This window comes from Littorina saxatilis, linkage group LG5, assembly GCF_037325665.1.
Source record: "Littorina saxatilis isolate snail1 linkage group LG5, US_GU_Lsax_2.0, whole genome shotgun sequence".
Classification (NCBI taxonomy): Eukaryota; Metazoa; Mollusca; class Gastropoda; order Littorinimorpha; family Littorinidae; genus Littorina; species Littorina saxatilis.
The window spans coordinates 59,424,198-59,446,695 of record NC_090249.1 but is presented as its reverse complement, the minus strand read 5'-3'; the positions used below and the strand labels follow the sequence as shown (position 1 = coordinate 59,446,695).

The 22,498-nt window shown below is 42.7% G+C and overlaps 1 protein-coding gene across 4 annotated transcripts; it reads left to right on the top strand.

Annotated features, from left to right (window-relative positions):
• The first annotated feature begins 410 nt into the window (after positions 1-410).
• Positions 411-21,913, top strand: LOC138967581 (small glutamine-rich tetratricopeptide repeat-containing protein alpha-like). 4 transcript variants are annotated; one of them, XM_070340168.1, is made up of 12 exons: positions 411-431; positions 2,034-2,180; positions 6,894-7,009; positions 9,335-9,416; positions 9,788-9,887; positions 11,297-11,401; positions 11,943-12,081; positions 12,850-12,933; positions 14,429-14,466; positions 15,153-15,215; positions 16,391-16,485; positions 17,967-21,913. In XM_070340168.1, exons 2-12 carry the CDS (start codon positions 2,081-2,083, stop codon positions 17,993-17,995), a joined length of 951 nt encoding a protein of 316 aa, XP_070196269.1. In that variant the 5' UTR covers positions 411-431; positions 2,034-2,080; the 3' UTR covers positions 17,996-21,913. The 4 variants fall into 4 exon arrangements, with proteins under 4 accessions (XP_070196269.1, XP_070196267.1, XP_070196268.1 ...); XM_070340166.1 differs by lacking the exon at positions 411-431 and adding an exon at positions 473-614; XM_070340167.1 differs by lacking the exon at positions 411-431 and adding an exon at positions 619-651.
• Positions 21,914-22,498: the final 585 nt, after the last annotated feature.

Genomic DNA, 22,498 nt, shown 5'->3' with positions numbered 1-22,498 from the left:
ATCCACTCACTCAACCCCTCGTCCCCCCTCTCTCTCTCTATCTCTCTTGCATTTATCATAATTATTTGAGTGACAAAGTAAATGGCAATGTGTCGTGATTTTGATGGATTTAAACAAACTAAATCATTATAACAAAAGAGAGTACAACAGTAACACATTGTTTTCGTTCTGTTACAGCTACTTTATTACACAGGTTTGGAGTATCAGATGAGATCGAAAAGTGGGCTTTAACAGCCTGTCGGGGGCAAAAAAACAAAACTATCGTATGCTTACAATTATTTCAGAATCATTCAAATTCGACTCTTGCAATAATCCGTCAACTTGGCCAGCGTCGTCTCGAATTTTGTCCCACTAAACCACAACTCCGATGGAAAATCCATTTTCACAATGAGGAAGGATGTCCCATTTCAGCGAACTTTGAGCAAGAATTGGTAATGCGAGAATTTTTTGTAATGTTTTTGTGTACACTTTTTTGTTTTATTTTAAGTTTCATAAACTGACTACTGAGAACATCAGAAAGCCTTTTGTCCTTTCACGCAAATTTTTGTTGTTTTCAACGTACAAGAGTACTACCGGAAAGCCCAGTCAGCGCAAACTTTATTCCCAAAAAGAAGGTACGTTTGGTCTTGGTGTGTGTCTGTTGAGTGTTTTGTACGTTTGACATTCTTTCATTTTGTTCTTTGAAACCTGTTAGTCATGTGTCCCCTAACTCTATCTTTAATATTTTGGTCTGATTTTTACAGTTACTTTAGATTTAGATCTTGACCTACTGCAGTCGGCATGATTTGTTCGGGTTGTGATCGCGTGTCACGACTTTATTGTTCAGCAATTTTTGTCACAAACTCACAGTCTATATGAACGAGGAATTGGACAGTAGTAATAACTGGGAATGCTGCACATATCAAGTAATTTGTATGGAGTGTTACCCCATTTAATCTTCTTCTGCGTTCGTGGGCTGAAACTCCCACGCACACTCGTGTTTTTTGCACGAGTGGAATTTTTACGTGTATGACCGTTTTTTCCCCCGCCATTTAGGTAGCCATACGCCGTTTTCGGAGGAAGCATGCTGGGTATTTTCGTGTTTCTATAACCCACCGAACTCTGACATGGATTACAGGATCTTTTTCGTGCGCACTTGGTCTTGTGCTTGCGTGTACACACGGGGGTGTTCGGACACCGAGGAGAGTCTGCACACAAAGTTGACTCTGAGAAATAAATCTCTCGCCGAATGTGGGGACGAACTCATGCTGACAGCGGCCAACTGGATACAAATCCAGCGCGCTACCGACTGAGCTACATCCCCGCCCTACCCCATCTAATGAAGTCGGACAAGGTAGCCACTTGATCATATTATAGAGCCAAGAATATATTTATTTCTTTAATTTGAGAATGTTGACTGTCTCCCCCTGCGAACAATAATTAGGATATGGACCCTCAGGGGCTCCGGTTACACTAAAAGTTTCATTGTCAACCAGACCAGACCTAAATAGTAGTCCACAAATTCTGCCACTTCATAAGTTCATTGTCTTCAAAGCATTTCCTTATAGCTTCCTTCAGCCTCAAGAAACTGAAAGTTTGTGATACAGTCAATATGAGTCATGTCATGTCTCATGATGATTTTGAAACATGTATAAATTTAAAAATCAAAATACCATAGGATCAGTGAAGAGTGGAGGGACAATGAGGTATTAATTTACATCCGTGTTGGATCATGACACATATCCAAATGCACTTTTTTGTGGATGTTTTTTTCCAGGCAATCAGCACAACAATTGTCAAAAACTCCACACAAGAACGTACTCATTTTCTCTCTCTCTCTCTCTCTCTCTCTGTCTCTCTCTCTCTCTCTCTCTCTCTCTCTCTCTCTCTCTCTCTCTCTCTCTCTCTCTCTCTCTCTCTCACAAAAATTTGATGATGAAGAATTTACCCAAACTGGTTGCTGCTGTGTTTTACTTTTGTTTTATTGTTCTTACTTGTATGACTTTCATGTATGACTTTCATGTATGACTTTCATGTATGACTTTCACTTTCAGGTGAAATCTGAAAAGAAGTGAGGAGTGAAGCCAGAGAACAGCTAAGCATGGCTGACGTCAAGAGATTGGTATTCTCCATCCTGACCTTCCTAGAGGACCAGAAGAAGACAGGAGGTTTGGATGATGAGCAAGTGGAAAGCTTGGAAGGTAAGTTGCTTGGTGATTGACGTACAGTGGAACCCCCCCAAAAATCTAAGAAGATCCTGTCTTAAAAAGGAGTGTTAAAATAGAGATAAATTTACAGGGGTCTACAAATAAAAAAGAAAAGCAAACTAGTGCCCTTGACCCTTGAGTACAGGTCGGATTTGCAGTCCATGAACAGAGAAGAAGAAGAGTGACACATGGATGACCAATTTTTGAACTGTTGAAGTACACATTAAATTACATATTCTTACTCCGAATCACATAAAAGCATTGACGTAGTCAGAGATGCTAAGGTCTGAAAATCGCTACCCGTCTAACTTTTCTTCTTCTTCTTCTGCGTTCGTGGGCTGAAACTCCCCCGTACACTCGTGTTTTTTGCACGAGTGGAATTTTACGTGTATGACCGTTTTTACCCCGCCATTAATGCAGCCATACGCCGCTTTCGGAGGAAGCATGCTGGATATTTTCGTGTTTCTATAACCCACCGAACTCTGACATGGATTACAGGATCTTTTCCGTGCGCACTTGGTCTTGTGCTTGCGTGTACACACGAAGGGGGATGAGCCACTAGCAGGTCTGCACATAAGTTGACCTGGGAGATTGGAAAAATCTCCACACTTAACCCACCAGGCAGCCGCGACCGGGATTCGAACCCTCGACCTTCCGATTAAGAGGCCGATGTCTTACCACCCCGCCACAGCGCCCGTCACTACCCGTCTAACAATTTAAAGGGAAGCAACCCCACAACAAAAAAGTGTAAGAGGAAGCGTAGCTAAGGACGCTTGCCATGGGGGTTACCTCCCATTGGTGTGAACTACGTCACTACCGCTTCCCAAGCACGTGGTAGAACGCATACAACTTTTTTAGCTCAGAGGAGATGGTCGCATTTTCTTTCGCTCTCGTGGCTATCTGTTTGCTGTTTGCTCGGCACCCACCGGCCACGTTACCCGTCTGCTTGCTTGCTCAGGGTTCGTGCAGGTGCTTGAAATCCTTAAAAGTGCTTGAATTTTGAGGGGTCAGTTTCAAGGCCTTGAAAGTGCTTAAACAATTGGCAAGATCCTTGAAAGTCCTTAAAAACTCTAATGCTGCAAACCGATTACACAACAACCACCCACAATAAACAATTGCAATGATTTATTATTTGATAACCTCAAAGAAAAAGTTGAACAGTAACCTACAGTCCCTTTTGAGTCTGTCTGCTTCAAAACCAGCGTCTGCTACGAATCTGTAGCCTTTGACAAAAATTAATTCATCAGCTTTTGAACATACAATGATTCAAATCGGCGTGCGGAAAGGGGGTATAATAACCAGCGAGTGTTTCATTGCGAGCTTGGAAGGTAAGAGGGTGCTTGATTTTTATCTTCAGAAGGTCTTAAAAGTCCTTGAAAAGTCCTTGAATTTTAGAACAAAAAAACTGTACGAACTCTGCTTGCTGCTTCGTAGTTGGTGAGCTCTTTCCAGTTAGTCTTGTGGACTAGCGTTTATTGTTCGTTCCACTGAATTTTCGTCCTTTTTCGGACTTCGTATTTGTCAGTAGGTTGTTGTTCGGCCGCCATTTTGGTAGCCATTTTGACTAGCGTGTGTTGCCTTTCTACTGAGTTTGTTCGTCCGTGTTTGGACTTCGTACTGTTTCAGTAGTTTGTTGTTTAGCCGCCGTTTGGGTAGCTATTTTGACCAGCGTTAGTTGTTTCTTCCTGCTGAATTTTCGTCCGTTGTGGACTTCAAAATTTTTCAGTAGTTAGCTGGTCCTTTTTCGTCAGCATGGCTGACAGTGAAAAGAAACGTAGTGTGAAGGCCGAGGGCAAGAGCAAGGGTCCTTCGAAGCCTAAGTCTTCATCCAAACCCCCTGTGGTTGTTGTAGTTTTGGATCAGGCACACAATACGGTGTTTTCTGTGCCCATTTCTGCCCCTGAAGATGTTCGTGCTAGTTCACAGCCTGGTGTTAGTATGTCTTCTAGTTTGCCTTCTGTCTCGGCACCAGAGCCTAGTGCTTTGGTGTCGACTTTGATTAGCTCTCTGCTGCCAGAGATCCACAGCCTCGTGCGCGAGGAGATGAAGCGTTCTGTTCCGTCTTCCAGCTCCGTCCTCCACCCGGAGGTGGGGGGCACGCGTTCCTTGGCCGCGATTCGGATTCCGGTGGCCACGTGGTCCAGAGGGGATCTCCGCCGCCCTCCTCCCCTGGCTCTTCGAACCGGTCCGCTAGCGCTCGTGACGCTGCAGGACATTCCCTTTTGGGAGACGGTTCTCGTCATGACCGGCATACTTTGTCTCTCGCTTGCGGGAGTGCAGGTATGCATGTCCCCTCGGGGATACGGTCATCGCAGGGTCACCCCCTGCCAGGTACGTCTGCCCCTCCTCCTGGTGGTAACCAGTTCCCGGGAGAGGGGCAGAAGCAGCCGTCGTTTTCGACAGCTGCGCTTGCGGTTTTCACCGGAAGCATAGGTTCACCGGCTAGCGGACCTTTCATAGTCCCATCCGGTTCGAACCTAGCCTTACGTCAGCAGTCGTTTTCGACAGCTGCACTTTCGGTTTTCACCGGAAGTGTAGGTCCACCGGCTAGCGGACTTGTCACAGTCCCATCCGGTTCGGACCTAGGGCGGGCCTTCGGGCTTCCGCCCGCAGTCCGCGCAACACCAGCTGCGGCATGCTTCGGTTGCACTTCCGGCTCCGCCCGGAATTCCCGGTCCTGTTCCCGACGCTTCCTCTTGGACGTCGGCGATTGCGAACCATGGACTGGCCTACGGGCATGCAGGCTTCCAGCCTCAGTTGGTCCAGCAGCCCCTCCACCCTTCCGAGGTGGGGACTGCTGGCTCCTCCGTTCCTGTGCCTTCGGTTTTCGATGCCTCTTCCTCTCACCCTCCTCTTAGTCAGGGGGTGAGGAGGGACGATTACCAGCAGGGCGGGTTTCTGGCTTCCGGTTTCCCCTCTCAGCGTTCCTTCACAGGCAACTACGGCTTCGAACCATGCCCTTCGCTTGCCGCGTCGGACTCTCAGTCGGTCGACGATGAGCAGACGCGTTCTGGGTTTCCGGCCAGTCTCAAGGTGGCTCTTGAGTCTGCGGCCGAAGTCACTTCCAGATACTTCCCGGAAGGGGCCTCGTCTTCGGTAACTTCCTCCTCGGTTGCTCCGTCGGCTATGGCTGACTTCCGGTCTGAGAGAGAGGAGGAACACTACATCCGTTTTGAGGAGTCACCTTCGGTGGCTTTTCACCTCTCTCGCATTTTATTTTTGCCAAACCTTCTCCTTCCGGCAGCGGTCTGCCTCCAGTTCCGGTTCCGTTGCTGGTTGCCCATGGCTCAGCTCCGGAACGGGCACTGCCTTGGCTAGCCTCTCCCGCACAGGCTTTGACTTTCGTGCCCTCTGCGCAAAAGAAGCTTTCTTTGCCCAGGGTTTCTCTGAATTTGCTGTTGTCGTATGCCCTCCCGCGCTCACCCCTGCCGGTGTCGCCGGAGCTCCTCCCTCTTCTCGCTAAACCCCTGAAGAAGGACTTGGGTCTTCTGCTCTCTCAAGGCCCCGCTTTCCAGGCTTCCTCCAGCTTTCAAACCCCCCTTCTCACAAGAGGCAAGGACCGTCCTACAGGCGGAGGTTGCCTCTCTGCTAGGGAAGGGTGTGGTGGAAGAGGAGACTTGCTCACGGCCCTCCCATCCCTCTCTCTCTGGTGAGAGGGGAGCTCGTGCAGCCTCGAACCGGCGTTCCACACGAGGACTCTCAATCACTGAATCTTCACTTGTGGAGGTTGTTCGGTCCTCGCAGAGGCGTTCTGGGGCTTCAGAACGGACTTTGGACCTGGTACAGCGCTCTCACAGAGCCTCCACCTCGTCCGTGTACGCTTCACATTGGAAGGCCTGGGCCACATGGTGTCAGGCTCACGGGCTGAACGCTGTGGCCCCCCGCTCTATGCATGTGGCCAACCACCTCTCTGACCTGTCCTCACAAGGAGCCTCCGCCTCCTCTTTTAAAGGTCCGGAGATCGGCGATCTCCGCTACTCTGAGACAGATAGGGCATTCTATCAGTGTCAGCGGGGTCATTTCAGGAGTCATTAAGGGCGCAGCCCTTAAGGATGCTAAGACCCGCTCTCCCATCCCCAAGTGGGATCTCTTCCTAGTCCTCAAGTTTTTACGCTCTACGGACTTCGAACCCTTGAGGGACTCCAGCCTTCCTAACCTGACCCGCAAGACACTGTTTCTACTGCTCTTAGCTACAGCGCGTAGAGGTAGTGAGATACATGCCCTCTCCGGAAGTCCGGAGGATATCTCTCGGGAGCAGGACGGCTCTATGTCATTAAAATTCCGCACGGGTTTTCTAGCCAAGAATCAGGCTCCAGATCAACCTTCCCCTCTGGTTCAGGTTAAACCCCTTACCCACATCCTGGCCCCAGGCGATCCGGATCTGGTTAACTGTCCAGTTCGGGCCCTTGATGCTTACCTTGCTCGCATTCAGCCGGTTCGATCAAGCTTGCAGAAGCTTCTGTTCATATCCCTTAACACATCAAGGGACAAGGATATTTCCAGGACAACGCTGGCCCGGTGGGTGTCGGCTCTCATTAGGCAGGCCTACGAATGGAGCCTTTCCGGGGGGGGGGGGGGGGGGGGCGCAGCCTGTCATACACACACATTTCACTTGTTGTTTGATTGTTAAATAAAGTGTCATTATTATAGTTCATGCAAACAAGCCTCTATCTTTAATGTGTAAATCATGTGAACATGTGCTTGCAGTGGCCATCCAGTGCTTGGAAACGGTGTACAGACTGACCACCAGTGACCAGAAGCAGGTGGCTCAGTACAGGGTCCAGAGAAACTTGCTCGACATTTTTAATTCCCAGTTGACAGAGGTGAGCTGGAGTGTGCGCTATTGAAACTAAAAGAAAACGTTTAATTCAACATGTTCACAAGAACCTTGAACTGACAGCCTTTAAAGTAGACAAACAAGAGATGCAACAGAGAAAAATAAAGAAATGTTACTGTGACTTATCGTGAAATGTCCCCAAGATGGTCGTAGCCATGACCAAAAATACTTCGTTCATCGGCTCTTCGCACAGAATTTGGGACTCATGTTATAAGAGGAAGGGAAGTTTGCTATGTATACCTGCCGTTGGCTGCTGTAACAAAAACTCCTTCTACCTGTGCACAAGAAGAATTTCAGCACTGTACTGGAAATGTTAACAAAATAAATTACAACCTAGCATTATTCAAATTGAGTGCATGTGTGAACAGCTCAGATCATGGGTCAATAAAGTGTTACACAGATGGTCAAAATTAAAGTACAAGATATTGCACTGGAAGTGGAACTACACTGTTGCTTAGTGTCTGTATGAAGCTACAAGGTGAAAATAGAAAAAGAAAAACACGATTCTTGACTTTGATGGGCTTTTTCTGCTCATAAACACACATTCTTCTACTTATCACAGCATGCCCCATTATTGAGTTTAAAACACCAAATAAATTTGTTTTGAATAAAACTCACAATTTTACAATAAGAATTTAGAGACCTGAATCAATTAGGTATATCCTCCTACTTAGTTTGACTTTTGCAAAACTAAGTAATTACACATTTAATTGAATCGGTCAGACAGACGGAGACATAGAGTGACAGACAGAGGGCAAACAGAAATCTGAGAAAGAAACCCCTTTAAAAATGTTACCATGTTTGAAATGAAACATCGCAAGGTGAAGCCATAATTCATCACCTTTCAGTATGACGTCATGAGCGTGTTCCACACTTGAAATGACGTGTTTTTATCATGTTGTCAGCTGCACGGAGCTTGGAAGTATAATTTCCATTCAACGATCCGAGTTTGTTAAGTTTTAGCCTATTTTCAACGTCAAACACCATGAAACTATATATATTTGGAATCAGAAAATGGTAAGGAATAGATAGAAGTTGTTTTTAAGTGTCTTTTTTCATAAATAAAGATAGTGGTTATTTATCGGTTTTCTTCATTTTTAAGCATAATTATCAATACAAAACAACAAAACTATAAAGTTTTAGATACAGGACGCAATAGGGAATACACCAATATAAATTTTTTGTTTCAAATATTAGTTTTTAAAAATTTGAAAAAATGACATATTTCGAACAAACATTTCAATAACAAAACTTTAAGTGACCAAACTGAAATGCAATCCCATAATCCGGCCTAGATCTGAGATTGTGTGATAAGAAATTCGATCAAATTGATGAAAAACTGTAACTGTGAAAGTGCTGCCTCGACCTTTTGGCAAACGGTAAAATATGACGTCATCAAACTGTCCTATCAATAAACGGAAAAACCTTCTATGAGAAAATCCAGTCAAAAATATCCATATCAAATTTCATAAAGATCCACTCCGTAGTTTTTGAGATATGATCTGCAGTGTGAAAAACGCCCATAACGCCCAAAACGCAAACTCATTTGTCATGATTTGGTCGTGTTCTGCTGATACTATAATGTTTTTCTTTCCTAAAACACACTATAATAGTAGCCTTTCCCAATGTCTATGCTAAAACTGACTTGTCTGTGTTGTCAATGATTTTGCTACAGTGTGAGAACACAATCTCATGCCCATAACGCTGTGACACGAAAACTCATTTGGTCGTGTTCTGCCGATACTGTAATGTTTTTCTTTCTTAAAACACACTATAATAGTAGCCCTTCCCAAATGCAATGCTAAAAATGACTGGTCTGTGTTGTCAATGATTTTCTGCGAGAATGCGATCTATCTGTTTGTCGCAAAGACCGTGTGACACGAAAGTTATGAGCGGAAGACAAATCTGCTGAGTGCAATTACGTTTCAGAAGATAGTTGGTTAAAACAGTTTATCACTCAGACATGCAAAGAAACACTATAACTTTATTATTCAGGCCATATTTGCTTTCCTTTGTCATGTATGAAAGTACTGGCCTTGGTTGAAGAAAGTGACCTGTCGCTGTGCAACAAATTTGTCGCCATTTTCCGCCGTGTTTTATAAATAAAACGTGTTTACTACCCACACATACAAAACGATGCTGTTGGTTCTTTTTATTTTCTTATTGTTTGATTCATGCTTAGCAGTTTAGTATGCTTTGTTTTCTTCTCAATTCAATGGATGGCTATAAAATAAGCATTTAAATGTGAAGGTGTTAAAATTACCCATGATCTGAGCTGTTCACATGTACATGTAATTCTTTGATCTCACAGACAGATACAGAGTTCTCCACCCTTTCTTTGCATGAGCCAACGGCTGAAGAGAAGGAGGAGGCAGAAAGGTTGAAAAACAAAGGTTGGTTGGTTTGGTTAGGTGTGGTATTCACCTATACTCATAATACATGTACTCAAAGTGAATAAACACTGATATTTTGTTGTTGCTTTGTTTTCCATTTATATGTTTAAAGAGAGAGAGGGGGGGAGGGGGGGGAGAGTGGAGAGAGAGAGAGAGAAAGGCTTTAGTGGAAGATTTTTGCTCCTTGTTTTTGGAAGTGCTTTTCACATGTCGTAAGGTTCGTGTTAAATAGCTTGTGACTCGTCTGTAACATATTTATTTGTAAGTTGCTTCACTTTTTTTTAATTCCTATTTTCTCTGACCCCCTTACCATATCCACGGCTTTGCTGTTAATCTGAGTGCGGTAATCATTACTGTGTCTGTGTGTTCAGGCAACGACTTCATGAAGTCAGAGAAGTTCTCTGACGCTCTTGAAAGCTACACACAAGCCATCAAGCTGGACGGCAAGAATGCTGTGTATTACTGCAACAGGTGGGTGGGATGATAATCAAACTGCATCTGTTTTACAGTGGAACCCCCCTTTTAAGACCTCCACAAATCTGAGAAAATCATGTCTTAAAAAGGAGGGATTCTATAAATGGAGGTAGATTTACAGAGGTTATGAACAGAAAATCATGTCTTAAAAAGGAGGGATTCTATAAATGGAGGTAGATTTACAGAGGTTATGAACAGAAAATCATGTCTTAAAAAGGAGGGATTCTATAAATGGAGGTAGATTTACAGAGGTTATGAACAGAAAATCAGAAAAAGCAAGGTCTTAAAATGGGGGAAGTCTGAAATTGGGGGTCTTAAAAGGGGGGATCTACTGTAAATGCTAACATTCTGTGTTTACTCCATATGTTTATGGCTCCAGTGATCCTCTTTTTCAACTCACACCATTTAAGCCTGCGATTTATTCTGAGCATCATATATTTTTGTCATGTCTTTAGGTCATTTGTTTCCCCCCGCGGGTTAGGGGGAAGAATTTACCCGATGCTCCCCAGCATGTCGTAAGAGGCGACTAACGGATTCTGTTTCTCTTTTTACCCTTGTTAAGTGTTTCTTGTATAGAATATAGTCAATTTTTGTAACGATTTTAGTTAAGCACTATGTAAGAAATGTTAGTCCTTTGTACTGGAAACTTGCATTCTCCCCGTAACCTGAGTAAGGTAATACATTGTACTACGTTGCAAGCCCCTGGAGCAAATTTTTGATTAGTGCTTTTGTGAACAAGAAACAATTGACAAGTGGCTCTATCCCATCTCCCCCCTTTCCCCGTCGCGATATAACCTTCGTGGTTGAAAATGACGTTAAACACCAAATAAAGAACAAATAAAGAAAGGTCATTTGTTCTACTGTCACATAGACACTTGCATGACCATGATTATTGCCCTTTGTATTTCTACTTGTTTTATCAGTTATATACTATCAGTTCTATACTATCAGTTCTATACTATCAGTTCTATACTATCAGTTATATACTATCAGTTGGGTTTTGGGCCCTGAAAGAGTTTCAAGCTGATGCCCATTGTTTTATGTTTCGTATGTTGACTACACATCTTAATATTTGCACTTGCAGCCTTATTCATTTTGAAAATGTTCAGTTTCTTCTTCCTCGTATAGACAAAATTCCGAAAATAACCCGTTGAGTTTGTATGTGTTGTGGGAGAGTGATCTTTTCTTGCAAAACCTCTGCCAAACATTGCAGGGGCAAATCACTAGCGAAGGGAGTGTCGGAAACATATGCATACAATAATAAATAATATAATGAAATAATGTTTGGCAGAGGTTTTGTAAGAAAAGGTCACTCTTCCACAACCTATTCAAACCACACGGGAGTTATTTCCAAATGTTGTCTATTGGCTGAAGGTTGAATTTTAGGTTTGCTTTGTTTTGTGCAGAGCGGCAGCCTACAGCAAGCTGAATAAACACCAGCAGGCTATTGAGGATTGCAACCGTGCCCTGAGTATAGACCCCAGCTACAGTAAGGCTTATGGCAGAATGGGGTACGTTTTCTTTGTTCCGTTGTAAACAAGTCGGACATTTCTTTTTAAGAAACTGATGATATAGTGTTATTGCAGCAGATGGTATTCCCGTTCAGCCGTCCAAAAGTTTATGATGCGTAATGTGTCGTGTGATTAAAAAGCTACTCTGAATGTGTGTGTGTGTTTGTTTGTTTGTTTGTTTCTGTCTCTGTCTGTTTCTTTTGAAGCTCTGATTTATACTTTGAAACTTGCCATTCTTGTGTTATCTTTTTCATTATACTTTGATAAAATGTTGCGCGTTCTGCATCTCATCCTAGTGTAGATCATGTGACATAGTGTAGATCATGTGACATAGTGTAGATCATGTGACATAGTGTAGATCATGTGACATAGTGTAGATCATGTGACATAGTGTAGATCATGTGACATAGTGTAGATCATGTGACATAGTGTAGATCATGTGACAAAACGGCTTGGAGGTACATTCACAAAAAAACAAAAACAAAAAAACAAAACTGAAAGAGTTGAGGTGTACATGTGACGTTTCTATCTTTTATTTTAGAATCGCTTTCACGGCACTGAACGACCATGAGTCTGCACGGGAGTGTTACCGCAAAGCGCTGGAGCTTGACCCCGACAACCAGAGTTACCAGAACAACCTGGAAATAGCTGAACAGAAACTACGTGAGGCCGCCACAGGGGTGAGAAGTTTACCAGATTTGAATGGTAGTTTATTTGGAACGTGCTCCTCCGAAAGGGGCATATGGCTGCCTGAATGGCGGGGTAAAAACGGTCATAAACGTAAGCACCCACTTGTGCAAAAAAACACAAGTGTACATGGGAGTTTCAGCCCATAAACACAGAAGAAGATTTGGACTGTGCCGTTTTTGTGATAATTAAATGTTAAGGGCTTGGTTATATTGGCGCATGTGAATTTTCCTTTTTTCGGTGGGTTGTTGCCTGTATGACCAGGTTTACCCCGGAATTCAAGCAGTCATACACCAGTTTCTGGAGAAAGAATAATGTCAAAAAGTCACATAACATACTTAACCAAATCTTGGGGAAGAAAACTTGTTTGGGCTGTTTTGTTGTTTTTCTGCGTGCATAACTTGGAAATCGGAGTGGAGAGCGGAGTGGCGCAGTGGTTAGAGCGCTTGCCTCTCATGCTGGAGGTCGTGGTTCGTCCCCCACTCGGGGACAAATACAAATACCCAATTTTTCCGAGCGCTCTCCAGTCCACCCAGCTGGAAATGGGTACCTGACCCTATTCAGGGCCGGGGAAGGCAAAGGCAGCGAGGGAGAGGAGATGGGCACCGCCCTCATAAAAAAGCTGGCCCCCAGAAAAGTGGAGATCTCTAACATCTCTCTCCCCTACGACCAGATGGTTATGGGAATACCTTTACCTTTACCTTATAACTTGGAAGCATGTGATTTGCTGATTTGTTTCCTCTTTCTTTTTTTTCGTTCAGGCTGGCTTTGCAGCAGGCCCTGCCGGTGGACTGGGAGGAATGGACATCGGTTCCCTGCTGGCCAACCCTCAGCTGATGAACATGGTCAGTGCCTTTCTCTTTTGCCTCCTCGTTGTTACCTAGGGCTAGTGTGCATGAGAAAGTGTCCAACAGTGTGGGCACCAAGCGCTGGGTCAGATTGGTTGAACGAGAAATTATGAGTTTTCAACCGGTCTCACCCACTTGGGCATTTTTTCGTGCACACCACCCCAGGCCTTCACCATCTGTAGTCATGATACTGATAGTGCTCTCAAAGCCATCTTCACTTACTTTTTTGGTCAGGGTTGATCCGCTTCTTTGATTTTTTGTACTGCGTGTGTATTTTCTAAATAATATGCTGCACATGCATTTATATGTTATGGGGTGTTTATTGTGGTTGCTCACTGATAGTTGGTGTGTAGAGATGTGAGTGGAAATTATCACTGTTGCATAGGTTAATAGACCATGTTGGGAAATAACTCCGTCGGGTTTGTATGGGTTGTGAAAGAGTGAATACCCTTGCTTTTCCTCTGACAAATAACTTCACACGAGCTCCTGTCCACATGTTTCTGACACACCCCTCGCTAGTGATTGGCCCCTCCAATGTTTGTCTGAGTAAAAAGCAAGGGCATTCACTCTTTTAGAACCTGTACAAACCCGACAGTTTTATTTTGGAATTTGTCTATTGCACTGTACCAGTAAAAAAAATGATTGAAATGTCAAACCTGTGTTCTTACCTTCAGGCCACTTTCTTGCATATCGGAAACCATGAAAATTTATAATAATTTTCTTATTTATTTATACTTGCCAACACAATGTTATTTTGCATATACCGTACTTTCCGGGTTACAAGGCGCTACAGCGCATAAGGCGCACCCCCTTCTTTTTAAACAAAATTGTAATCCAGTCACCCATTGGGCGCAGGGAGCCGATAGGGCGCACCAAAATTAAAAAGTATACCGGTAACAAACGGTCGAAGAATGAAAATAAGCCGCACATCAAAGGAAGAATACAGAGTGGAAATATGTGTGCTCTGTGTGTGCGGCGAGATCAAAGGCAGGTCCATTGTGATAGCTGGGTTGCCTTGTTTAGACACTGACCTTCTTCCCAGGGGTCAATGACCTAGTTTTTGCTATGAGAGGTGTTTCCCCTGTCATAGATCTGAGAGAGGAAACACTTCCTGCACCGGGGTCAGTGACCGAGTTTAACCTATGGGGCGGTCTCTTTGATGTCTTGAGAGGAAACTTGGCCAGGGTAGTACCTTGCAGCTGAAACATGCATTATCACAAGTTGTTTGACTGGTACTCAGGCGGTCTCTTTGATTTTTTTCGTATTTCATACACGGATTAGGCGCTTCGTTATACAAGACGCAGGGGTCAAACTCGAGGAAAAAAGTCGCGCCTTATGACCCGGAAAGTACGGTAACCCCTTAACTACCGAAAGGAAAATGAAAGTGAAACTACCACCCACTAGCCATGAATTTCTCTTTATGACTTGCAGTTTTGTCACAAATGATATTAGTAAAATTTATAATCACTAACAATAATGTATTTGTCTGCAGGCAACAAATATGATGTCCAACCCACAAATGCAGCAAATGTGAGTAGATTTTGTCAAGTTTTTAAAAGAAACAGATCGGGGATAGATCGGTCTCCTAAGCCTTGTTACATCTACAAGGTAAAATGCCCTTTTCAGCAGGACTGATCGACTTAATGCGGCTTATTCCAGACTGCCTTTTCAGCAGATACAGAAGTTGTCTTTGTACAGACTCGGTATCAGATGATGAAAGGTTGAAAAAATCCAAAGTGCCCACAGCTCACATCTTGCGCTACGATTTTCCATACTGGCTAGAAAGACACAGCATTTAGTGCAAGATTTTGCCGCCTTACTTTGTAAATTAGTAGGAACTACACCCTGGAAGAGTGTGTCTGGCTGTCCTCGTGGGGGGGGGAGGGGGGGGGGGTAAAAACATTGCTGTGGCATGCAAAACTGTAACCAGAAGGTGACCCTGAGATTGTAAAGCTCAGGAAAGAACAAACAGACGACGAAGATAGGAATGACACAAGGAGTTTGGTGTGAAATATGCTCAGATGTGATGTTTTTCATGCTTCATGTTATCAAATTTGTTTTTGTGTGTTCATTGTATTTCTAAATGTGGAGTTTGCTATTTGTCAGTCCAATACATTGTGGATGTAACAAAGCTTAGGAACCCCCTACCTCCACCCCCCACAGCAAAACAGCGTTGTGTGCTTGTGCGACGTGTTACGGTTGGCTGATTATTGCAGGTTGTCCAGTATTATGACCAACCAGTCAGGCGGAGAGGGAGGGCTAGCCAACTTGTTACAAGCGTAAGTTCTTTCTGTTTTATGCTTTTCCAAAATAGTCTGACTTTAAAAACAATACCCCTGGCTCGAATCCACAGAAACTGAAGGTGAACTGTGGGGTTGCATGCATAATGAGGGCTGCTTCCAATTCACAACTTTTGTGGCCATTGCCTCATTATGCATGCAAAGTGCAGGTCGCTGATTACACCTAAACACACCCACCTAGGAAGCACGACTCTTGTTGCTGCTAGCTTTCCACTAGGAGGAAGCGACCCGAATTTCCCTGCAGTGGGATGATAAAGTAACTGAAATGAAATGAAAAGGTAACCCTGATCGTAAAAAGTTCAGGAACGCAAAAGAAGAAACACAGATTTTTGACTCACATGCGAAGCAAAAGTGAGTCTATGTACTCACCCGAGTCGTCCGTCCGTCCGTCCGTCCGGACGTCCGGACGTCCGTCCGGACGTCCGGAAAACTTTAACGTTGGATATTTCTTGGACACTATTCAGTCTATCAGTACCAAATTTGGCAAGATGGTGTATGATGACAAGGCCCCAAAAAACATACATAGCATCTTGACCTTGCTTCAAGGTCAAGGTCGCAGGGGCCATAAATGTTGCCTAAAAAACAGCTATTTTTCACATTTTTCCCATTTTCTCTGAAGTTTTTGAGATTGAATACCTCACCTATATATGATATATAGGGCAAAGTAAGCCCCATCTTTTGATACCAGTTTGGTTTACCTTGCTTCAAGGTCAAGGTCACAGGAGCTCTTCAAAGTTGGATTGTATACATATTTTGAAGTGACCTTGACCCTGAACTATGGAAGATAACTGTTTCAAACTTAAAAATTATGTGGGGCACATGTTATGCTTTCATCATGAGACACATTTGGTCACATATGATCAAGGTCAAGGTCACTTTGACCCTTATGAAATGTGACCAAAATAAGGTAGTGAACCACTAAAAGTGACCATATCTCATGGTAGAAAGAGCCAATAAGCACCATTGTACTTCCTATGTCTTGAATTAACAGCTTTGTGTTGCATGACCTTGGATGACCTTGACCTTGGGTCAAGGTCACATGTATTTTGGTAGGAAAAATGTGTAAAGCATGTGAGTCGTATGGGCTTTGCCCTTCTTGTTTTGATTTATTTTGCCATTAACAATAATGTATTCTCCCCTTGGACTGTTTGCAGTGGTCAGCAGCTGGCCTCACAGATTCAGCAACAGAACCCGGAACTTGTTCAGCAGTTACGCGGCCAGATACAGAGGCCTGGCGAATCAGATGAAAGTGAGTCATCCTGCATCTGGTATCAGTTTTATTTTTAGTATTTCAGTATTTGTAAACATATCTTGCTTCCTCTTTGGAAAATTAAATCGGTTTTCGAAGCAAAGAAATTAAATCGGTTTTCAAAGCAAGTACAACCTCTTTTCTCATTTTAAATGATGGAACTATTACACAGAGAACTGTGTGATATGGTGTTAACACTCAATAGGCAATGTTTGGAAATTACTCTGCCGGGGGTTTAGTGCACTGTGGAAGAGTTATATCCCTTCATTGTGAGTCAAGTTGTAAACTGGCAGATAGCGTCACAGTGAAGAGTTATATCCCTTCATTGTGAGTCAAGTTGTAAACTGGCAGATAGCGTCACAGTGAAGAAAAAGGTCCCATGCACAAGTTCTCCCCAGAAAAAGGCATTATGTGAAGAAAACTCTGCACAAAATGCACATCGGACCCTTTTTGTTACTGTCACAGCCAGTCTCAGCTGATCAGTGGCAATGTTTATATTTTGGCAGTATCAGCTTCATGTGATGAGTATTTTTCAGGCTGGGGAATTCTTCTTGGGTCCACAAATTTCAGAGGAAACTTGATTAGTTTTCATGAGAAGGAAAAATTATCTATGAGGAAAAAAAACCTGACACACAAGTCCTGATCAATGTGCTATGGTACATTGTCCAGAAGTAATACAATTTCCTGCCAGGACAGGTTCTCCTGATTCCCTCCAGAAATGGCCCAAGTCAATTTTTGACCGGGGGACTTTTCCCCGGCCTATTTCAGATTTGTGTCTAGACAGTAAGAGTTCCCTAGCCTGATTTGTGTCTAGACAGTAAGAGTTCCCTAGCCTGATTTGTGTCTAGACAGTAAGAGTTCCCTAGCCTGATTTGTGTCTAGACAGTAAGAGTTCCCTAGCCTGATTTTTGCCATCTACATGTGTACAATGGAACCCCCATATTAAGACCCCCCTCCCCCCCTCCAATTTAAGACACTCACCCTTTCAAGACCTTATATTTTCGATTTTCTGTTCATAACCTCTGTAAATCTTCCTCCATTCCCTCCTTTTTAAGACCTGATTTTCTGTTCATAACCTCTGTAAATCTTCCTCCATTCCCTCCTTTTTAAGACCTGATTTTCTGTTCATAACCTCTGTAAATCTTCCTCCATTCCCTCCTTTTTAAGACCTGATTTTCTGTTCATAACCTCTGTAAATCTTCCTCCATTCCCTCCTTTTTAAGACCTGATTTTCTGTTCATAACCTCTGTAAATCTTCCTCCATTCCCTCCTTTTTAAGACCTGATTTTCTGTTCATAACCTCTGTAAATCTTCCTCCATTCCCTCCTTTTTAAGACCTGATTTTCTGTTCATAACCTCTGTAAATCTTCCTCCATTCCCTCCTTTTTAAGACCTGATTTTCTCAGATTTTTGGAGGTCATAAAAAGGGGGTTTCACTGTATCGGTTGCATTTTGTAAGAACGTTTCTTGTTATGTTTCAGATCCTCCACCCCCAGAGGGCCAGCAGTAGTGTGCCGTGTGAACATTCCAGTGTGAAGACTGTCGGCAGGTGTCACCGTTCTGGTCATATCACGTCCATGTCAAACTCTGCTCCAAACTTCTCAGTGCTACAAAACTGGTGTGCCGCACACAGCGAAAGTCATCATCATTTTTAGAGTTAAGATGCGTTTGAAATGCAAGGATTAATTCTCCTGTTGTGACATTGTTGTTAAGGGTTGTTTGTTTCTTAGATGTAAGTTTATTTGTCAAAAATTCATTGGTATTTTATTTTGATGGTTGATGTTTTCCGGTTGTGCTGAAAAGGTCAAATCCCTGTATCTGTCACTCTAGTGGACTGAATTAATAAAGTTTTAAAGATCTATCTGGGCTATGTTTGGCTTTAGTGTATAATCATATTTGCAAAGATTTAAAGGCCTCATTGTGAGCGCTGAAAAGTTATTTTAAATCATTTTAGTAGAGGTCAACAAACGTTATAACAGTTTTTGCTTCTGGATAGAAAGTTGCCCAACAGGGTTGCATTTGATGTTGAGAATTCTTTTGTTTGTGGTATGTTGTTAAGTGATTGAGAGTGGGTTTCACTTGTGAAAGTGGTGTCTTTTGATATGCTGTGAAATTTGTGATGATGGGTTAATGGAAGTTGTTAATGATCTATGCAACACTGTGTTAGACTACATTCTGATAATCATCGGTCCACGGCCACGCTATCGCTCATGGTCTCTCTGACAGGGTGTAAAATTACTGCGCAGAATCTATCAAAACAAGAATACAGAGTTATCTCCCAACTGAGACGAAAGTGATTGCAGATTGGCTGACTTCGACAGTGATCTCCGTTCTGTTCTTCACAGTTATGATAAAGACATCGTTAAAACAAGTCGAAATGTTGAGACTGCTGTGGGAAGGAGACCGTGATATTGTTGCATCACTCCCAACTGGTTACAGAAAAAAGTATTGTCTGCTTCGTAGCTAAAGTTGATTATCACGTGACACTTTTGTCATATTTAGAGTTGTTTGCACAGTAAATACACCCGCGAAAGATAGCTCGCTTGAAACTGTCTTACATATCAATTCCTTTCTAATTTAAAAATTACACAACACCATGAAAAATCATTATCGACGATCGCGAATCTGCTTATATCAATATTACATTACGAAAAGCTCTAAATATGTTAAAAAAAAAAATCGATTTCTTACCCACAGAAAGAAAACCAATGCATACTGTCAGGGATAAATGAGACCCGAAGGGAAGTAACTCATTTTGACCTGAGTTCAGGATGTGTTGCACTTGTGTTCAGCACGACTAATAACTATAACTAAGGCTATATGACTGACAGATCTCTAACAGTGAGTATCAAGCTCTCGTCTGTCAAAGTTTCAGTTCAGACGACAAAGTGTGTTCAGACAACTAACTTCTTTCTATGGCATATTGGCTTTATATATGTACATACTGACACGTCAGTTCACAACAAGTGTTATGTAGTTTAGACAGCAGCAGAATGTTAGACTTCTTGTAGAGATACACAACACCCACAGTAGATACAAGTCTTTGCTAAACCTTCACATGTGGCAGAAGCGTATTCTGTGAGATTGTTTTGCAGGTGCTTATTCAGTTTGGCATGTAGTCACTTGGAGGTGGGGTCAAATGTGCTACAGGCTTTTCACAAATCCTAAAACAGATAGACTGATACATTTTCAAAATCCAGAATGGTTAGTTTATGTCACGTTTAATTTTTTAACAAAACATAACATTCACAATAAAGACCATTAAGTCGATGTACTTGTGATTTTTTTTGTTTTGTCAAAAATTAAACTTTCCATGAACTTAACCATCTTGATTTTTGATACATGGTTTTCATGGAAAACTGCTATGCTGATCTGTACTGCCGTTCCATGACTAAAGCCATCTTGTTCTGATCTTGTGTCTCCTTTCAATCTGTGTACCCCCCGCGGGTTAGGGGGAGTCCCATATTGGTTGGGACGAGAAAGAATTTACCCGATGCTCCCCAGCATGTCGTAAGAGGCGACTAACGGATTCTGTTTCTCCTTTTACCTTTGTTAAGTGTTTCTTGTATAGAATATAGTCAATTGATTAGTGCTTTTGTGAACAAGAAACAATTGACAAGTGGCTCTATCCCATCTTCCCCCGTCGCGAAATAGCCTTCGTGGTTGAAAACGACGTAAAACACCAAATAAAGAAAAAGAAATTTCAATCTGTGTGAGAACATTACTTACATTGGAGCTGTACTTGTATCCCTCTGAAGACGACATACGACTGTGCTACTTTGGTGCCTGCCACATAGTCGACTCTCAAGTGTTCATTATGATACGACAGGCATGAACTGATGAACTAATGTTTTGTTCTTTGTGTGTCGCATGAATAGTTATTATTGAGAGAGAAAAAACTAAACACATGGGTTTTGTTCACTGAGGAAATTTGCATGGGGTATTAGAAATTTGGCAGTGTAAAGTATGGTATGGTATTTCCTGTGATGCTTTTAACAGCTTTCCAACAGTAGACTTGTGATTAACTCATTACACTGTTTGCGAAATATGCACACACCTTGCAATAGGAGTTTCACAAAGTATATTTGGCTCATTTTCATAGCTTGTTGATGATACTAAACAATAAAAATAAAAAAATACTTGGAACACTTTCTAGCAGGTCAAGTAAACAATAGCTTTGTTTATACTCTTGTGGCAGCGATGGTTGAGAAGACAATCATACCAGTAGTGTTTAATACCACTTCCAGCTACCTTTCTGGCAGACAATGTGTATTGCCCCCCCCCCCCCCAAAAAAAAAAAGTGTGGTTAAGGTAACATAGCCCCCCCAAAAATAGGGTAGGAAGGTAGGCGATCACTTTTTTTTTTTTTAATGTGTACAAATTAAACCTACTTGACAGGGAAATAAGTGTGCGACTCGAGCGCTTTCGCTTTCATTGCGTTTTCTGCACTCGGGTTTTTTTGTTGACAAATGTAATAAAAAGTTATAGGGCCGGCCCCTAAAAATAGGGTAGGTCGGGTTACCGTAACCACACCTATTTTTTGTGTAGGCCTTAGGTCCTATGGGTTCATCCAATGCCAAATTGATTATGAATTGTTAAGAATTATTAAAGCCTCTGTACCAGTCAGCTGTGGACACGCCTACAAGGACAAATTTAATTCTTGCATTCACTGATTCAGAGACAAGCAGAAACAACTCGCCTTCCGCCCTCTTTAAAACATTCAGCTATTACTTGACTGAATGTTAGGAATTTTAAATGTCCGTATCCTTTAGCTCTGTTGTCACAGATCAGAGGCAGCTCGCTTTTTAAGATCACTCTGCCATCAAATGTCAGAATGTAGCTGATGTGTGTTTAGATGATAGGTAAGTGATAACATGAAATAGAGTACACGTTTTTACACTGTGGATGAATGTGGAGGCAGAAGCATACTCATATCACAGAATATCACCGGGTTGGGCATTCATGTGTGGTTTAAAATGCAGTTCCGGTGGTACATGAAGTTGTAGCAGTATACTGGCATACAGTTTGTTGTGACTGGTACCTCAGCCATAGACGCTCATTAGTACACCTAGCTGCAGTGAAGAGATATATACAGAGCGTTTGTAAGCCTCAGTTCTTATTGATTGGAAATTGTTATGAATGAAACTCGTCTTGCTATGTGCCCGTCTTACAATTAGAAGCTGGAACTAGGTACTAATGCTACCAGCTGTATCTGTGCACACTAATATTGAAGTAGCCAGCTAACTCTCTTATTGGTTAAAATGTATGAGTTGCTGATTTGTTCCCAAATCCCAATCCAATGTTATTGAGATCCTGTTGCATTTTGGTTTTATGTTGGACCCTGACTTGTTGATGTTCATGTGAATTATGTTGAATTCGTGAAGAAAGAATGAGTGGGAAAAAGTAATCAAATATACTTTAAAAATAACAGGATTGTCATAAGATTCTGACTTGGATTGAATGGAGTGAGAATGACTAGCAGAAAGCTTATCTCTTCGTCACACCTTGGAAAGTAGACGGTAACCGTTTCAAGTATTTGCCTAGACTTGAGGTGAGCTGATCGTTTCATTAAATACAATTTCACGCACTCGCATTCACAGACCATACCAGTCCACAAACACACGCTAGACAGATTCACACAAACACACGCTAGACAGATTCTCACAACCACACGCTAGACAGATTCACACAAACACACGCTAGACAGATTCTCACAACCACACGCTAGACAGATTCACACAAACACACGCTAGATGGATTCACACAAACACACGCTAGATGGATTCACACAAACACACGCTAGACAGATTCACACACACACACGCTAGACAGATTCTCACAAACACACGCTAGACAGATTCTAACAAACACACGCTAGACAGATTCACACAAACACACGCTAGACAGATTCACACAAACACACGCTAGACAGTCACACACGCTAGACAGATTCACACAAACACACGCTAGACAGATTCTCACAAACACACGCTAGACAGATTCACACACACAC

Coding starts and splice junctions, on each gene's coding strand:
- LOC138967581 (XM_070340168.1), top strand. CDS start 2,081: ATGGCTGACGTCAAGAGATTGGTATTCTCCATCCTGACCTTCCTAGAG. Junction 7,010..9,334: donor TTAATTCCCAGTTGACAGAG/GTGAGCTGGAGT, acceptor TTGATCTCACAG/ACAGATACAGAGTTCTCCAC. Junction 12,934..14,428: donor ACCCTCAGCTGATGAACATG/GTCAGTGCCTTT, acceptor ATTTGTCTGCAG/GCAACAAATATGATGTCCAA.